Below are 17,705 nucleotides of genomic sequence, written 5' to 3' on the forward strand. Positions count from 1 at the left end.
TAATGTTGATTTGAAAAAGTAAGAATCGAAAAGAAAGGGAAAAGGAAAACAAAAACAAAAACACAAAACCCCCGCTCTCGGGCGGTACAAATATTACCTTTTTTCCCTCTCTGTTGAATTTCTCGCACATCGAAGCAAAACCCCAATCTCCATTGCTCACAATCGTTGGGTTCTTCAACCCTCTCTTCTTATTCTTTCAAATTAAGGCGTGATTCATTGAATTTCCGTTCACAATCACACATAGCATATATAGGTATAGCGTGAGAGAGACGCTGAAATAGTAAAGTGTTGTTGTGGAATTTGAATTGAATTTAGGATGACAGAGGTGATCCTCCATGTGTACGACGTGACCAACAGTGGCAACGACAAAACAAACAACACTATTTTGCAGATCAACAAGATCTTCAAAGACGGAATTGGTCTCGGCGGCATCTTCCACAGCGCCGTTCAGGTTTCATCAATCTCCTTCTCCGTTTTCCTAATCCTACATTGTTGTTTGCATTTTATTTTTACTTTTTTTTTCTGAATGCGTCACTTTCAGTTCCTTTTCATATGGTTTTTTCACCGGTTAGTTTGTGGAGTAGATCTAGGGTTTTACTCTGTGTAGTTGATTTGAAGCAAGCATTTGTTTTACTATGTCGGTATTAGGATGGTTAGTGGAGCGCCTCTTCTTTGGTTTGTTTTGGGCGGCGTCAACGATTGGAAAAAAAAATTAATATAGAATATGACCCGAATTTTGTTTTTTCAAAGTTGAATTTCTCTACATTGAGCATGCGCTGGCCATTTTTTTCAGTTCAACGTTAACAAAATTGTGTGTTGGGGACATAATATTAGGCAGTATGATTGAACTTTAGGTTGTTGTATTGAAACATAATTTACCTATTCATGATGGCAATTTATCTCAGTGTGGCTCTTTTTCTTTTGAAGGTCCCAACAATACTTTAATTTGTGAGTATTATTTTAATCAAAGTACTCTTATGAGGAATTGCGGACTCATGTTCTAATCCTACTCTCGGTTTTGTTTCCTAAATATGGTGAAGTTTATTATGTTTTGGCATTCTCTTTCACCAGACCACCTTACTTTCTTTGTGTGGCACCCTCAATTTCGCATTCACTCAACTGTTAGACTTAGAAGTAATTTAGACATCTATTATAATAAGTGCTACTACTAGTATATCTCATCGTTAGTATTCTGATGTGAAACAATGCTTGTCAATGGAACCAACTATACACCCATAAAATATTGTATGCTATAAAAGCTCAAGTGCCTTTGGTCATGGTATTTCATTTTATACTTATATTGTTATGTACCCGTCTCATTGTTTTTTTATTGGTTTACCTGCTTGTTTTTTACCTTGTTGAGCACTCATGTGCTATGTGTATCGCGTGGCTATGGTTTTATAGCTCTTACTTAATAGATTTGACTCATTTGTTGTTCCCTTTGTTAATATGTGGGTTGCTCAACAGGTTTATGGAGAAGATGAATGGTCCTTTGGGTTCTGTGAACATGGTACTGGCGTGTTTAGCTGTCCTGCAACAAAGAATTCAATGTATAAATACCGCGAAACTATTAAACTTGGAAAAACATCCTTGTCTATCTACAAGGTCAATCAGATCCTTAGAGAACTCAGTAGAGAGTGGCCTGGACAGTCATATGATTTGCTATCAAAAAACTGCAATCACTTCTGCGATGAGTTTTGTGAAAGACTTGGCGTACAAAAGCTTCCTGGTAAGTTCCTGGTATTCGCACTTGTTCTCTTTCCCTTGGAAATTTTGTATGGTTGCTCTGGCCATTCTGTCTATTTTTTTCGGATTCAACATTGAAGTATGCTCTCACATGTTCATAATAATTGCTTTCTGCTCTCCTGATGTATCACTAGACTACTGGCAAGTATGAAGGTTCGCCTTTGGTTGGGTTGGGTTGGGTTTAAGAATGTGTTTATTTGTCCCACATTTTACTGTTCTATCATCTGAAGCAAATTGGTGCTCATGTTTTCTTAGAAAATAATTTCACTTGAAGTGCTAAAGCTAATGAAGAATATAAAATGATTTGTCTTAGAATTTGGTTCAGTTTTGGATAATTTTGAATATTTGACAATTTGTACTTTCAGTATGTCCCCTACCCTAGTACAACAAATCATAGTAAGATAAAGTGAAATTGTGTCTGTTTGATGAACTGTATTTGAAGTGAGGCTTGGCTAAATTAATTTTAACATCATGTTAGTGTATCTGTTCTTTTGGTTTCTCAATGCTTGCATGGGCAATACTCATTTTTGTAGGGACATACTTGTAGTTTACTACCTTCTCAAATGAAAAGAGATTCCACACATCCTCTGGATTCTGATTATGGACTGCCAAAGACACCCAACTTTGTTTGTGAATTGAGTCAATTGATGAAATTATATCTTGGAGTAAATATACTCATTGCTGTAATCTGTATTTTATTTTGGTTACCACCATGTGATGATGTTGTTCTTCATTCACTGGCTCTCTAACAGGATGGGTAAACAGGCTTGCTCATGCTGGAGACGCTGCTGTTGAAATAGCTGGAAACACGGCCTATCAAGTAAGATTTGAATTTTGTCAAACTTAATTAAGTACTCCTTAATTTAGATTTTTCCATCTGAACCTTGTTTTGCCACAAACTGGTCTGCTCCTTTGCTCTCATTGTTCAATCAAACATAAGGCAACTTCATGTGTTTGTGTGCCTTAGCTGTAGATATGGTTTCTGCTTGGGTCTTTACTACTAATATCTAATACCCTCTGATGTGCATTGCTGCTGTTGCAGTTTAGGCAAGCAAAAACCGAGATTGTAAATGCCAGCAAAGTAGCCTACCGTTATCTGGCTGGAGTTGCATCGAGCAATTCGGTTGTCGGTCCTGAGTCTCCTGGAAACTCTGGTAGAGGAAATCCTAGATTCCAAGGTACGTGGTTCAAGAGCCTTATCTCAACTGGTGCAAAGCCATCCGCGAGTTCAGAAATGGAAAAACAGGATGAAGTGGTGGTCAAGCAAGCCGGCCTCACCTTCAACTGACACTGTCCCACCCGCTTTGTTATCTGTTGTAAATTCAATTGAGAATTTCCTCAGTTTCAACACTATATTGCACCGTTAACTGCCTTCGTTATTACTATTCAATTTGCATATTTTCAAATTCAATTTTGGTCAGAATACACCTTCCATGCTCAGGTCTTCGTTATTATTCAATTTGCATTTTTTTAGTGATGTTTCCGTTAAAGGAAGTTTCTCTACCAACAAAATACACCTAAAACCTAATCAGCATTCCACTGTATTCAAGTTTCGCATAAATTATTCAGCCACTAGGTTTTAATTCCAAATATGAAAAGGAATAAAAAAATATTCTTATCTCTTATTTTAACTACATTTTTTTCTATTTTATCCCACTCAACAATTATATCTAAAATTTTGTATCATTCAATAACGGATCATTTTATACTCCATCTGTTCCTAGAAAATAAGAACTTCTAAAACGCCAAGAGTTTTAATAAATAAGATGGTAACATTAAAAGAGATAGATCTTAAAGCTTCTATTTTTAGGGGATAAAAGGAATAAATTTATATTTTTAGGTGATGGATGGAGTATTTTATAATTGTCTAAATTTCTATTTTAAGATGTTTCACTACATAATCCTATTACTATAGTTACTATCGCTTTTTACACGGATATACAAATATGGCATCTTGGTCATAGAAATCAAATCACTTTATTTTTGTTTTCATTAAATTAAATATTCAATTAAATTATATCATACTGTATTACAAATCAGATTCAAACAATTAAATTATATCATACTTGTCCACTCTCCAACCCCACTTGTATTCATGAATCCAAACGCTATCATTATTAACGGCCAACCATGCATCTTGTAGATGATTAAAAATTATAGAAAAGAAATTAAAATAGGGATTTTGGTTAGTTGAAATTTCCTTGCACAAACATATACAACAATTTTTAATATTAATCTCTCTTCACATCTTTCAATTTAACTCCATTATTTTCCTGGCCCAGATTGGGGTAAGGGGTGGAATAATCATATCTAATCAGTTTATATAAACGATACTGGATACAAGAACATAAAATATTTTTATTAGACAGAACAATTTAACAAAATTGATACATATAAATATGACTTTTCTTCTGCAATTACCTATGAAAGTTTGATTGATCCTGAGCAAGCTAAGAAATCTTTACCAAAACATAATGGAGTAATAAAAGGCTCAACGATCAGAATCAAAATAAGATTCAATATCATGTTATGGAGAATACAGGCAGGTGAACTCACCCTGATTTATATAATGAAAGTAACTCATACTTTTCGAATTTACCCTTTCGAGATACTTACATACGGTTGAAAGCAAGACAGCCTACATCATCCTCATCAACTATGCTAAGAGAAGTAACAGCCTGTGCAGCAAGATATTCTTCTCCCCAGTATCGAGGATAGAAGCTGCTCCCGAGATCAGATGAATCCAAGAAATGAGAATTTCTCCCGAGACTCCACATGTGCCCACACTGATGAGCGTCATAAGTGCTAGCAACATTCTCGTTTGAATAACTGGATAAATCTTGACAATGAACAAACGGAAGTCCTTCTGCCCCCATAAAGATGCTGAGATCATTGGTATGATGCCAGAATGGCAGTTCTTCGTGCTTCTTCAGCAACCCCTTACTTGAATCATCAGAGTCTTCACCAAGTAGGACTTGCAGTGCCACAGCCTCAGCTATAGCGGCGCTTTCTTCATCCAGCCTGTCCTGTTCTTCTTTCTTCTTCAGCTTCTTCTTCTCCAACTCGGACCGAATGGCAGCAGAAGTAGCCAGAGCTTTTTCCAAACGCCTTTTTTTCTTTTCAGCCTGTTTCATGCGGTCTAGATCATCCTTCACCTGTTTCTTCTTGCCTTTCTTAACACCAGAAGCTGCTTTACCACATTCCATTATACTATTCTGTTACAATAGCTTGTAATGCTACACTCTCCTACGATTCCCTTTCAATTTTCCCAAGCAAACACCTCTATAGAACTATACATTGTCTTGTTAGCTATATATTTCGTGTAACTAGTTCCTAAGTACTTTAACAAACTTAAATAAAAACTCAAAAAATAAAATTGCACCAAATCTACTACACAGCCTCAGGTCTGAATGAACTCCTCAATCTAGGCACACTACATCCCCAGACAGAAACATCCGGCACTAAAAGAGGAGTACACTGGTAAGAACTTTTGTGTCTGGTCCACGTCATTCCTCTCAATATCCCACATGCCCTACCACTCATTTAAGGCTCACTAGATTAAAGATAGACAAACTGATTGTAGAACAAGTAGTATTTCTTTCAGATTAGCAACACTCCTGCAACAATGATACACAACTCAGTATACATCTCCCGATAATAAGGAAAAACTCAACATGATTTCCAATCATACAACAACCAAGAAATTCAGATAGCTCTAACTACCATAACATGTAATGTCTTGAGAAACCAAAAAAAAACACATCACCTCCACAATATAACACATCCACCAACACAATTCCTACACAAAAATATATGAGAGCATCCAATCATTCACCACTCAAAACTGATCAAATCAAAGATAAGATACATATAAACGCTGCAAGGAAAATTCAGACACACTTCAAAAACGAATATTCAAAAACACAACTAAAAGAGAAGACTTACATACAACCCTAATTAGATTCTATCAATACTTTATGTAGTTGGATTTTAAAACCAAACCATCGCTTCATAGATATCCGTCACCAAATCCAGATCCAACTGGTGGAATAGAAAGAATAATGCCTCAACCCAATAAAAAAAAACCCGGCAAATACCCAATAACAATATGCGAGATAACAAAAACCTCTAGCAGTTGGGAGATTTATCCTAGGTGTGCCAAAATCTCAATTACGACACAAATTAATCCATTTGACAAAGAATCTGACTTCAGATACAAAATCCGCAAATATATCACCGAATTTCCTCCAAAAAATCCAATCAAACATATAAAAGTAACAATGTAAAGCGCACCTGTGGATCTGTAACTGCTGCGTGAAGGTTTGAAGGGGGGGGGGTGTGGTTGTGGACAGGGATTAAAATACTCGATCACAGGTGAGAGAGGAAAAGGAGACGGAGATGAATTTCGGGGATTCGAATGTAGAAGACCCTTTTAATTAAGACACAAGCCGTTTTAATAATGGATGTTTGGTTAAATCTGCTCTGTTCCAAATCATCAAGTTTCAGTTACGTACAAAATTTCTTCTTTTAATTATGTTAAAAAATTACCCATTAAAATAAATAATTTCTTTTCTTATTGAAATATTGTCATTTTTAACATTATCAGAAAATCATCAATTTATATAGGGACGTTTGAAAAAATATTGAAACACTGAAGCTTGACAATTTAATGTTCTAATTAGTAGTAGCATCAAATTAATTGAACACCAGAATTTGACTACTACTGCAATTTAAATTATTATTATTATTATTATCGCTATATAGTGTTATGGTGTTGTTTAGGGTTGTTGGTAAAATTCGTAGAGGGAGCTGAAATTACTCAATCACCCTTTGGATTACCAAATAGGAGAGAAGTTCATCATGAAATTCGCACTCTTGAAAAGTTTTGATCAAAATTTTCTTCCTTTCATTGTGCATTCCTATCCAAATTGCAATCTCCATATTAGTATTTTATAACTCAACCCTATAATATCCATGTTCGATCTTCAAATTTTAAAACGTTAGTTAAAAAAAAATTATTTCAAATAAAGTTTCATTTTAAAAAAATACTGACAGGATTGATCATTTATAGATTTTTCCAATGGCCACTTGATAACGTCTTCGTTGTAAGTAGCCTCGAATTAAATGTTAATTTCGGTTTAGTTTATTAGTAATTTAGTATCTTAAAAAATGTCTTCGAACATTAAAAAGAAATTTGTTTTTAATGACGCGTGTCAGATTATAGTTCTTGATGTCAAAATTATCGGGTCGGGTAATACGGGCCGATGTAAGTATTGGGCCGGGTCCCAAAAATAATAAGGTCCACAACCGAAACCCAGTTAAATGCGGACGAAATGAATATTTGGGCCTAACTCCGTAAGAAAATTCGCATGGACTAAATACTGGTCTATATTTCCCATTGCAGAACCATATTTTTATTATGGCTAATAATATTATAATGCATTGATATTTTATTTATCATTATAATGAGTAAAAGAGATTTATGATTATCTTTTTTTTTTAAGTAAATGAAGCCTCCAATGACGGTTTTGACGATCTTGGATATCTGACAATATTAATTGTGGAGTATCATCTAAATATCACATTAATTAAGTTCGTGCTTGTTAACTTGTTGTGGATGGTTTCATTTATTGAATACAATTGTAACATGTAACAAGAGTACCTCATAGAGTCAGCTTGTATTAAATTGAATATCTAACTTTATCTTTACTGGTGTCGCAACTTACCTTCCACATCACCACATGGCTTGGATCAATAGATCTTTGTGGGCCACACTAAAATGTGATGGTATATTTATATTTCGTGTCAAATTATTATCCTGTAATATTTTACTAATGATGATATTATTATATAACACAGCGAATGAATGAGATAGAAGTAGAATATGAAAAGATAGTATTCCCTCCGGCCCTATGTAGCAGAGGTGTTTCATTTTGAGCACTCGTTTTTAAAAATATGATAATAAATAGTTAAAATGGAGAATGAGTAAAGTAAGAGAGTAAATAATCTAGATAAAAGTCTTCTCTATATTATTATTTCTCTTAGTTTACTTTTTCTCTACTTTAACTATTTATTATCATTTTTTTAAAACGAGTGCTGAAAATGAAACGCCTCTACTGCAGAGGGACGAATGGAGTATAATATTTCAACCTTGTTATTTGAGGTATTTTTTTAGTACTATGTAATTTAAAAGAAAAGGGGTTTACTGTGTTAAATAATATAATAAAATAAAATTCAGATATTACTCTAACCCTCAAATGTTATTCCTGTACTACGAAATTAGGAAAAGAGTGCTTTCATAGTCCATAGACATTCGGTTTTGTGAATGGTGAAAAAGTTATTCCGTCCATCTATAAACTTCTCATTTTACCAATTTCATCAATTCACAAATAAATTTTTCATTTTTTTTGTTATTTTTTATAATGATCAATGAGTGCATATTCAACTATCTTTATATCACTCATATTTTATTATAAAAAAAATACTTCTTGAATGGTATAAGATTTTAGGTGAAGTATGTGTGTGATAAAGTAGAGTGAAAATGTGATTGAATATTTTAAAGTGGAGAGAAAAAAGAGAGAAAATATAGAATTTGGACATCTTGGAGAGGACAAACTAAAAATGAAAAGATGGACAATTTAAATAGGACAAAGAGAGTGGAGTATATAAAAGTAGAATCCACGTTCTACTAACTTTTTCGATCAATTCGTGATCAAAACTCCCCATGTATAGGGAGTATATGCATTAATTAAAAAATTGATTAATAGGAACACTTGTCGGTGTGGTTATTTGCACAGTTTGCGATAAATCGGCTAACACGAAAACCGCGAATGTAATCCGATAAATTAAAAATCATTTATAGGCACTGTTGTTGAAAATTCATGATATCATTGTCATAATATGAAAAAATCATGATACCATTGTCCGGATGATCTTGAGAGAATAAGATAATTAATTTTTGAAATAAAGAGGAAATGAATACATAATTTTTTTTAATTTTACATTGACGAATTTTCACAATTCATACCATCTAAAAAATCACCATAGATAATCTATCTTTAGACCCTTACAAATCGATAAAATCTCTGTTTATAAATGATAAACTATGACTTATGAGCTTGTTAGCTTCAATTAAATAAAAAAATGAGGGACGAATACAGCAATGCATGATAAAAAGTGGCCTCACTTTCATAATATAGCTTCATAAAATATTCATATCTTGATACGGCAACGCGAAACGTGTCTTTCGTTCATGGTAAAGCGGAGTACATTTTTATTTTTAGATCATAAAGAATATATTTTGTGTGTATGGTGGCACAGATCATAGTGGATTATCCACTTTTTTTAAATCGGATTTGATTAATTTTATAAACTAGTAGTACTATTTCGTTTGTGAAAGGATTGACGCGTGTTTAATTGTGGATCAATCAACAAAAAGGAAAGTGTCTTTTTTTTTAATCTTCCCGGTCAAAATTCATGACATTTGTAGGAAATGAATAACCTATTATTGCGTCCAATTAAAAATTGATTAGCAAGCTAACCTAACAAGTTTGGATATAAACTTGTACTGATAGGCTGGTTAGGCAAGTGAAGTTTGCATATTTTCCATTAGCAAGCTAAGACTATAGAATCAAATGCTCACTTTTGACTAATAGGAGTAAAGATGGATCGATAAAAACAATCCAACGTCTAGTATTTAGATTGAAAATTTTAAGTTTATTTACTTAATCTTATATTTTGTTAATCTATCTTATCACTTAAAGTAAAGAACTTTTTAGATTATTATATACATTGGGTATTTTAGTTGTTTGGGATTCACTTATTCTAATATTGTGTAAGGTTATTCAAAATTAGTATCACCACATGAAAAAATAGAAATATACATAAAGCAAGACTAATTCTAATAGCATTATTTGAGATTTAATATTGATTTTTATTCACCTAACTCAATAATATTATAAAATCAATCTTATTTAATTAATCAAACCATACTGCCAGAATATACAAAATAATCTTACGAGTAGGTATGAACGAAGCCGTGGCCATCCACACATTATGATTTAGGACACGTTTCATCATCTTGGATACATATACCAAACTTAGATGTTAATTTTCTACAATTATCGTCCAAGTAAGTTGATCTCCATACGTAATTTAATTTTCTCAAATTGGATAAAAACTAGATTTAGAGAACTAAGTAAATTTATTTACGGAATGTATCTATCAGTATTGGCAGATTCTCATTTCTTTCCAATGAAATTGACTAGTCAGTTTAAGGCCCAATTTTAGTTGCGTGGTATTATTTGAGTCGCGAAAAAATATATATATCACATTAAAATTTACGACATGTACATAATATAATGTGTTATTTTTTTTTGTCTTTTTCATTGTGTAGGATCTTGGCCGCATATCCCACATTGCTGATAATAAAATTAAATACTACAGTATGTAGCAAAGCTAAAATTTTAAAAATGAACGAAGAAGATTGCATTCACTTTTTTAAAAAAAATGTAGACGGTAGACGGATGGATATTATACCCTCCTTATTAGTAATGCAAACTACAAAATGCAATTAAAGATAATAGTACAACTTTATAAAGTTTTAACTCTTGCCCCTGTGTAAACTTGAGTAAGAAATTGTTAGGATATTTAATTTGCACTAAACCACATTCTTTTATGCTTTATATGAGTCAACTGAGAAGGGAAGCACTCAAAAAATGGATTTGAACTCTAAAACTAAATTTTAATGAAAAGGTAGTAGGAGTAGTACTTTTTGAGAAGAGGACAAGTGATACATGGGATGACTTAATGAAGTTCACAAGAAAAAAACCAAGTGGCACATGCAGACGACAATCCCATATAAAAGTAATATGTTTGGAACCATTACCAGAAAACACAAGGCCAAAATTGCCAGCTACTCTTTCGAAACACGTCGATTCTTCCTCCAATTTTTTTTTTTTTTTTTTGAAAGAACAGGCTATTTCGTCCCACAAAAAATATTGCTATCAATGTGCAATTTCACAATATTAATCCTAGAAAACTATCACGAACGCAATATGAAGTAAAAAAAAATCATTCATTTCATTTGCAGCAAAAATATGCCGACTTCTTCTTCTCTACAAAGAAGAAAAACAAAAAAAAGAAGAAAAAGAATCATTCATCTGGATTTCTTGGACAGTTTGATTCTTCTATTAATTTCTTCCTCCAACTCTGGTAGCCCTCCTACTTCTTCAAGTTCCTGCAGGAACGAACTCGATTAGACAACTGAATCCAACAACTTAAAAATAGCTACCATAAAAAAATAATCAGTTCAAAACCTTGGGTCCGAGGAAGAGCCCGTATGGAACGCCGTTGAACTTGTCTGTGTGATGAAGCTGCATTTCGAGACAGCAAAATCAATCCACTATTCAATTAAAATGTGCAATCAATGTTCCTTTTCCTTTATACTAACCTGGTGAGCCGAAGCCACTTTTCTAAAATAGGGGACCTCCGCGATGGGCCCCACCGGGAATCTCCGGTGCACGAGGCCGTCGTGGACGAACATGTAGGCGATGCCGAATACCGTGATTCCTAAGCCCTGCATCAATCAAATATACTCAAAATTACTAACTACTCACTATTCCTAATTAAGTGGACAATGGAGGCGAGGATAGGACACTGACTGCGCCAAAGCACAGGCCGGGAATGAGGCCTGTGTGGAAGAAACCGTAGGAGAGGAGGGCGATCGCCGGAACTGCGTTAACTATCGCAAATACGTCGTTAAGCTCGAACGGTCCCTCTCTTGGTTTATGATGCGACTGTCGGAATCAAATCTCCATCGATTAATCATCGTGGGACAACATACAAAAAAAAAAGCAGTTTGGTAGGATAGATGACTAATCAGTATAGTAAAACGAACCTCGTGCATATGCCATAACGAAGCGTGCCAAAGAGCTTTGTGTGCCCATCTAGCCCAGAACTCCATTCCAACCTGCACACAAATTCAGCATCAATATCACTCAAACGCAAGGAAATGCAAGTAGTTTAATTTGAGTGAATCAATTAATAACTTACAGCAGCACCAACGGAGAGAGCAAATGTACCAAACATTTCTGTATAAGGTATCTCCCCACCCTGCGCCACAAATTGCGCAATTATTTACATCAAATTGAGGTGAGAAAAAAAAAGATGCACAGTAACAAACTAACTAACCAACCAACCTCCATGTGCCAAGCGAATCTGTAATAAACAGCTACGATAGCCATGGAAGTAATCCCGAAGCTCGACATTACAGCCGCCATCAAATATGTAAACCGCTCCGACTTCTTCCTGGCCAGCTTCTCCGCCACCTTCTCCGCCACGCTCTCCGCCAGCAAAATCGCCCTCTCAACTCCACCGCTCTCATCTTCCAGTTCTCGAATTTCCCTCAATTTCTCATCCTCGAGTACGAAACAAACCGTGAGATTTGGCCTCCTCAAAATCCCGTGAATTCTGTGGAGAGGTGGGGGAATCTGTAGAGCGGGCCTGGGGCTGTGCCTGGAGCGGAGGATGGGTCGTGGAGTGGTGGAGAAGGAAATCCCGGCCGCCATAGAAGGTGGATTTTGGAGGAGGGTTTGGGTAGTACGTGGTGTGGCGGTGCTGAGTTTTTAAAAGGGAGAGCGAGAGACAATGAGTGGGTGGAGGAGGGATGGATGTAGACCATGTGTTTGTTTTTCTTCTCTTTTACGCACCAACAATTCGGTGAATTTCAATATTATTACCTCTTTTTCTGCCTTCTCCAAAAATATGCAAATTGCCACTTGCTGACAACTATGCTTGTCATCAAATTACTTAACTCACCGATAGTATGCGATGGTCCACATTATCTGATTAGAGGGTCGATTCAATTATAATCAAATTAATTAAATCAAAATTTTATTTATCAGTTTATCCACAATATAGTACATTAACCCTCACTTATCCTTTATCTTGACGACAATATATAAAACGGATTAATTTGTAACCCAAAAAATCAGAGTTAATTAACACATAGTAGATTTCAAATTACATGTACTCCTATATGAGTATTAATTCTATCATCAATTATTTGAAATACTTATTTATTTTTAGTAGTAAGTCCCCTCATGCGCCAGCTTCAAGCTACTTCAGCCTCATCATAATGCTGTCAACACCTTCTTCCAAACTCTTGATCCATGTTAACTGTATACATTTGCAGGAACTTGAAACTTTCAAGATAAAGATGGATTAGTCTTCTGGAAAACATCATAATATCCAACACAGAAGAAAAAAATAAATAGGAGAAATAAGCTCTAAAATGTAGTCTGAAATCTGAAATTAGTAAATATATGGGGTATTCAGCGGAGAAAAAGGGAAGAATAATGCCGCGAATTTGGGGTATATTTTAAATTATTATCGTTATAAATTATACAATTACATTTTTTGCTATCATAATTTTATTTTTTCTATATATGGAGTATATTTTTTATGTGAGCAACATTCGCACAAATCATGTATGGGAGGAAGTTCAAATGTTTTTCCCCAACATTTTCTCCTCCACTTTGTTCTTTCGCTATTTCTACTTGTCACTTGCTTCCTCCAAAGCACGCTCCCTTAGAGCACTCACATTGCAGTTGTGCCTGAGGCGGCCGCCCATAGTAGCTCGTCTCCCCAGACGGCCGCCCGGCTTTCTGCCCCATTCCTGGGAATCGCGGGCCGTTCGTCCGATCATTCTTCTTTTTTTTTGGTATGCCTGTTGATATACCATCATTGTCCAATTCGAATATGAATTGTATGATGAACTTAATTAGTCCCAACTGTATGCGGTCAACAGCCGACAGATATGAACCGTGTTGAATTGTAGCATGACTTTTGCCCATATTATTGCTCAATGCTCACCAAATTTGGTTACGATCACAACACCCAACCCTGTTTTGTTCTTCATTTTGACATCATCTCTCTCCAAATTCTCAGAAGAAATGGCGTACGCTACTGTTGCTTCACTTTCACACACCATAAATATCTTCCTCAACTGTCATCCACATTCCATTTCCCCTCAATTGAAAGACGCAATCACATTCCTTCGTAAACACACTGTTTTCTTGCAAACGTTTTTCGACGAATTTCCAGACAAAACCGACCTCTGGGAAGAAATCATCAGTGAGGCTACATAATTGGCAGAAAGGATTATCGAGCTTCAGTTGTCCGATTCATTGCTGGAATCGACTGTTGGATCGTCTAGATCTAAGCCTGAACAGGGGAAATATCAGCTCCCTTACGGTTTTGAGGAGCTGAAAAGAGTATCAAAGGAAATCGAGTCGATCGTTGGAGAATTGAAGGGCACAAAATCCATGGATGGTCCCGATGACGAGTTGATCGAAATAATTTCTCGACTTCGTCAAGGACACCAAGCTCCGCTAAGAACTATCGCAATTTATGGAGAGGAAGGCGTGGCCAAAACTACTCTGGCGAGAAATGCTTACAATGATCCATTAATCATGGAGCATTTTGACATCCGTGCTTGGGCCACAGTATCCAGCGAGTATGATCGACCGCAATTGATTCGAAACCTTCTGCGTTCAATGAAAGTCGAGTTTTCATCAAATACAGATAAAAAGAAAGGACTGGTTCGTATTTTGTTAGAAAAATTAAAGGGGAGGAGATATCTTATTGTGCTTGATGGTTTTAGCAATTTCCAGAGGCTACACCTTGATATGTTTCCTAGTGAAAATAATGGAAGTCGAATAATCTTAACCGCAAGATCTCATATATCCATGAAGATGGTTGATCATTTTCATAAGGTGGGTTTTATGGGTGAGGATAATGCTTGGAATGTGATAAGGGAAAACATATTCAAAGGTGATCCTTGTCCTTCTCAACTGGTGTCTGCTGGAAAGATGATTGCCAGAAGCTGTAGATGGGTTCCAAACTGTATTGAGGTGGTTTCTGGAATACTTGCTGCTGCTGATCAGACTGAAGCTGCGTGGGAAGATATTTCAGAAAACATCAAATTTGCTGCTTCTGATTATGGTAACAGACAATCTCGTATACTCTCCCTAGCTTATACATACTTGCCTCATCATTTGAGGCCGTGCTTCTTATATCTGGGAATCTATCACAATATAAATGTCTCGAAACTTGTAAAAATATGGGTTGCTGAGGGTTTTGTTAATGAAAGTGAAGGTAAAAGTTTTGAAGAGACAGGAGAAGAGTATGTGGAAGATCTTGTAAGAAGAAATCTAGTTTTGGTGACAGAGAGGAAGTCTAATGGCAGAATCAAGTGAATCGATTCAGATATTCGCTTGTTTTATGTGTGCCTTAACCAAGGCCATGTAGATAGTTTCATTCATCATATCAACAGTATCGACAAGCAAGCCATGCCCATGGAACTTAAGTCGTGCCGCCGCGTTTATTATTTTGATCGCCCTGAGGGCTATGATTTCCTTGAAGGTGTGTATAGCTCTACTATCCGAACTTTAGTGTTACGCCTAGGCATGTGGAACCATCAACGAGGGTTTAGAAAATTTCGATAGAAAATGCTAGTCTGCTGAGAATATTGGATTTGTCAAATTATTACAACTATGATTTGTCAAATGCTTACTACTTTGATTTGCCAGAGGAGGTCTTTGAGCTATTTCATCTCAGATATCTTGCTTTCCACAGTGGGTTCAGTATTTCGGAAGCCATTTCAAACCTTGAGAATCTTCAAACCTTAATCATTCATCCAAGGGAAAGTGACTGTATCTTTGCCAATTTGCCGGAGGGGATTTGGAGGATGCCACAACTAAGGCATCTTCGTGTGTTTCGTTTTGAGTTACCCAGTTCACTAGGAGCTCTTGAAGATCTGCAAACGCTTTCTGGAGTTGTAGATTTTACATGTTCAAGCGAGCACCTCAAAATGATCCCAAACTTGAAAAAACTGGTTCTTTTCTATACGAACAAGTTGAGAGATTATGAGCTCCACAATCTTATATATCTTGAGAAAACATAATATGAGTTGTGTTTTTCCTCCAAAACTGAGGAGTTTGAATTTGTGCGGTCGGCAACTTCCATGGGAGGATATGAAAATTGTTGCTTCTTTGCCTAATCTTCAAGTGCTTAAACTAAGAAAGCTGGCTTGCATTGGCAAGACATGGGAACTAAGTGAAGGAGGATTCGTTAAGCTCACCTATTTGCTGATTCAAGAATCCAATCTCGAGCATTGGATAATGGAACCAAGTCACTTCCCAAGACTCAAGTCCCTAGTGCTTCATCACTGTTGGCATCTAAACATGGTCCCCTACGATATGGGAAAAATTCCTACACTTGAATGTATCGAGTTGGATGACGACTCTTTACTGCACTCAGCCAAGTGGATTCGAGAAAATAGACAAAGTTTAGGATACAATCCCCTCTCTGTTTATTATAAGGATCAATTTGGTTTGGTTTGGGAGAAGTGACATCAGAGGTCGGGATAGGTACATAACTCATACAAACTGTTATGTTTGCATAAAAAGTTTGAAATTTACATAAATCATAACAAAAAGTTTGAATTTTTGTATAATTTATGCAAACTTCAAACATTTAGTATGAATCGTGTAATTACCAATATGGAGTCACGTGTGTTTAATAGTCATGTTACTTTATATGAGCGGCTCGTATTAGATAAGCAAATAAGCGGCCCACTTTTGGCCTGGCCGGAAATTCTATTTACTTCGCGATACAGAACCGGAAGAGGTGGGGTGCGATGTTATGGTCTCAAACTCAATTTTCCAATTATATACCTCAGTTTTCTCAGTTCTCATTACGCTAACCTCTTCTTTCCACAAAAATTCAGAGAAGCTGTGAGGTGAAAGTTATCCCATCCCGCTTGAAGTTGTTGATTGTCTCTACCTCCCAGCCCCGACACGTCGGAAGAATTCGGAGCACACTCATCTGATGGAGACCGTCATCGTGTGGAGTTGCAGCATAAGTATTGTTGGTTTTCCTTACGAAATCAAATCCATTGGCGAATGGTTGCCAAAATTTTGGCTTGCGTGCAAAAAAATGCATTCCATTTTGATTTTTGACTTCACGTGAAAGGTGCAACCCTTTGCCGGCAATGCGGATCTCCTACTCCGCCGGGTATAAGTGGTTTTAGGGTCAGCGCATTTTGGTGATTGTGTTTATTTGGTCCGTGCATTCGCTTTGGCACGTTAACCTAAAAACTGGGTGATTGTGTGAATTTGCTTCGTATTTTTGTTTGGTTTCTGTTGCACCTCATCAAAAATAAAAACCATGCATCATCATGGGTATTTTATTTCGCATAAGAAGTAGAGAACAAGCTGTCAAACAAGGGGGAGAAGGTTTTGCCGCGCGCGGTATAAGAAGTATGAGCGAAGAGAGACAGTTCATTCTGAATATTGTATGTTGTAAATGTGTTCATCGAGATTCCCGGATTCTCTTTGAAGTTTGAGCGAGCTGTAACTCTTATTGCAATTCCTCTGTTACATCCATAATACATTATTTTCCTTTTCTTAAATTGAGTGTTTGTTTAAGAACTGCAACAGTTGCTCTGATTGTTTAATGGAATTTCTGACAGCACATGATGTAAAGCCATACTGAGGAATTCTAGTATTTGTGATAAGTTGATGCTTGGTTCTTGGGATTTATGTTGTTGCTTGGTTCCCGGATTCTCTTTGAAGGCCTTGAACATCAACCGGCTGTGGGGTATTCAGTGGAGAAGGCGCACAAAGAGAAGAATAGTGCCGCGAATTTGGGATTGAGAGCTGGAAGGATAATTTGAATGGAGTTATTTTGATTAGGTCAAATATGCCATAATTACACTATCTCCTGTTTCTATATTTTTATGGCATTTGGTATCGAAGATTGAAAACAAAACTATTTTCTGTTGCTATGTTTTCATATCTGTCTTATACAGTATTTATCACCGTCTTAGCTTTACATTCAGGTTAAGTTTTGTTTCTTTAGCTTTACATTAGATTAAGTTTGGTTTCTGCAACATT

The 17,705-nt window shown here is 36.0% G+C and overlaps 4 protein-coding genes across 7 annotated transcripts; 2 read left to right on the plus strand and 2 right to left on the minus strand.

Annotated features, from left to right (window-relative positions):
• Positions 1 to 35: 35 nt before the first annotated feature.
• Positions 36 to 3,157, plus strand: LOC121798299 (deubiquitinase DESI2-like). The gene is made up of 4 exons (XM_042197228.1): positions 36 to 451; positions 1,468 to 1,729; positions 2,499 to 2,566; positions 2,789 to 3,157. Exons 1-4 carry the CDS (start codon positions 317 to 319, stop codon positions 3,032 to 3,034), a joined length of 711 nt encoding a protein of 236 aa, XP_042053162.1. The 5' UTR covers positions 36 to 316; the 3' UTR covers positions 3,035 to 3,157.
• A 1,089-nt stretch (positions 3,158 to 4,246) lies between these two features.
• LOC121801435 lies at positions 4,247 to 6,183 on the minus strand. Of its 3 annotated transcripts, XM_042200919.1 has the most exons (3): positions 6,040 to 6,164; positions 5,513 to 5,545; positions 4,247 to 5,363 (listed from the first exon to the last, which is right to left on the minus strand). In XM_042200919.1, the coding sequence occupies exon 3, from the start codon at positions 4,950 to 4,952 to the stop codon at positions 4,359 to 4,361; it is 594 nt and encodes a 197-aa protein (XP_042056853.1). In that variant the 5' UTR covers positions 4,953 to 5,363; positions 5,513 to 5,545; positions 6,040 to 6,164; the 3' UTR covers positions 4,247 to 4,358. The 3 variants fall into 3 exon arrangements, with proteins under 3 accessions (XP_042056853.1, XP_042056851.1, XP_042056852.1); XM_042200917.1 differs by lacking the exon at positions 5,513 to 5,545 and having other exon boundaries at positions 6,040 to 6,183; XM_042200918.1 differs by lacking the exon at positions 6,040 to 6,164 and having other exon boundaries at positions 5,513 to 6,019.
• Positions 6,184 to 10,803: 4,620 nt separating this feature from the next.
• LOC121797620 (beta-carotene hydroxylase 2, chloroplastic-like) lies at positions 10,804 to 12,428 on the minus strand. The gene is made up of 7 exons (XM_042196257.1): positions 11,946 to 12,428; positions 11,800 to 11,859; positions 11,645 to 11,716; positions 11,409 to 11,543; positions 11,198 to 11,323; positions 11,064 to 11,120; positions 10,804 to 10,984 (listed from the first exon to the last, which is right to left on the minus strand). Exons 1-7 carry the CDS (start codon positions 12,312 to 12,314, stop codon positions 10,904 to 10,906), a joined length of 900 nt encoding a protein of 299 aa, XP_042052191.1. The 5' UTR covers positions 12,315 to 12,428; the 3' UTR covers positions 10,804 to 10,903.
• Positions 12,429 to 13,323: 895 nt separating this feature from the next.
• On the plus strand, positions 13,324 to 17,637 carry LOC121799073 (putative late blight resistance protein homolog R1B-12). Of its 2 annotated transcripts, none has more exons than XM_042198400.1 (2): positions 13,324 to 16,437; positions 16,538 to 17,637. In XM_042198400.1, exon 1 carries the CDS (start codon positions 14,073 to 14,075, stop codon positions 15,003 to 15,005), a length of 933 nt encoding a protein of 310 aa, XP_042054334.1. In that variant the 5' UTR covers positions 13,324 to 14,072; the 3' UTR covers positions 15,006 to 16,437; positions 16,538 to 17,637. The 2 variants fall into 2 exon arrangements, with proteins under 2 accessions (XP_042054334.1, XP_042054335.1); XM_042198401.1 differs by having other exon boundaries at positions 13,324 to 16,178.
• The last annotated feature ends 68 nt before the right edge of the window (positions 17,638 to 17,705 follow it).

Source organism: Salvia splendens, chromosome 4 (assembly GCF_004379255.2).
Source record: "Salvia splendens isolate huo1 chromosome 4, SspV2, whole genome shotgun sequence".
Lineage (NCBI taxonomy): Eukaryota > Viridiplantae > Streptophyta > Magnoliopsida > Lamiales > Lamiaceae > Salvia > Salvia splendens.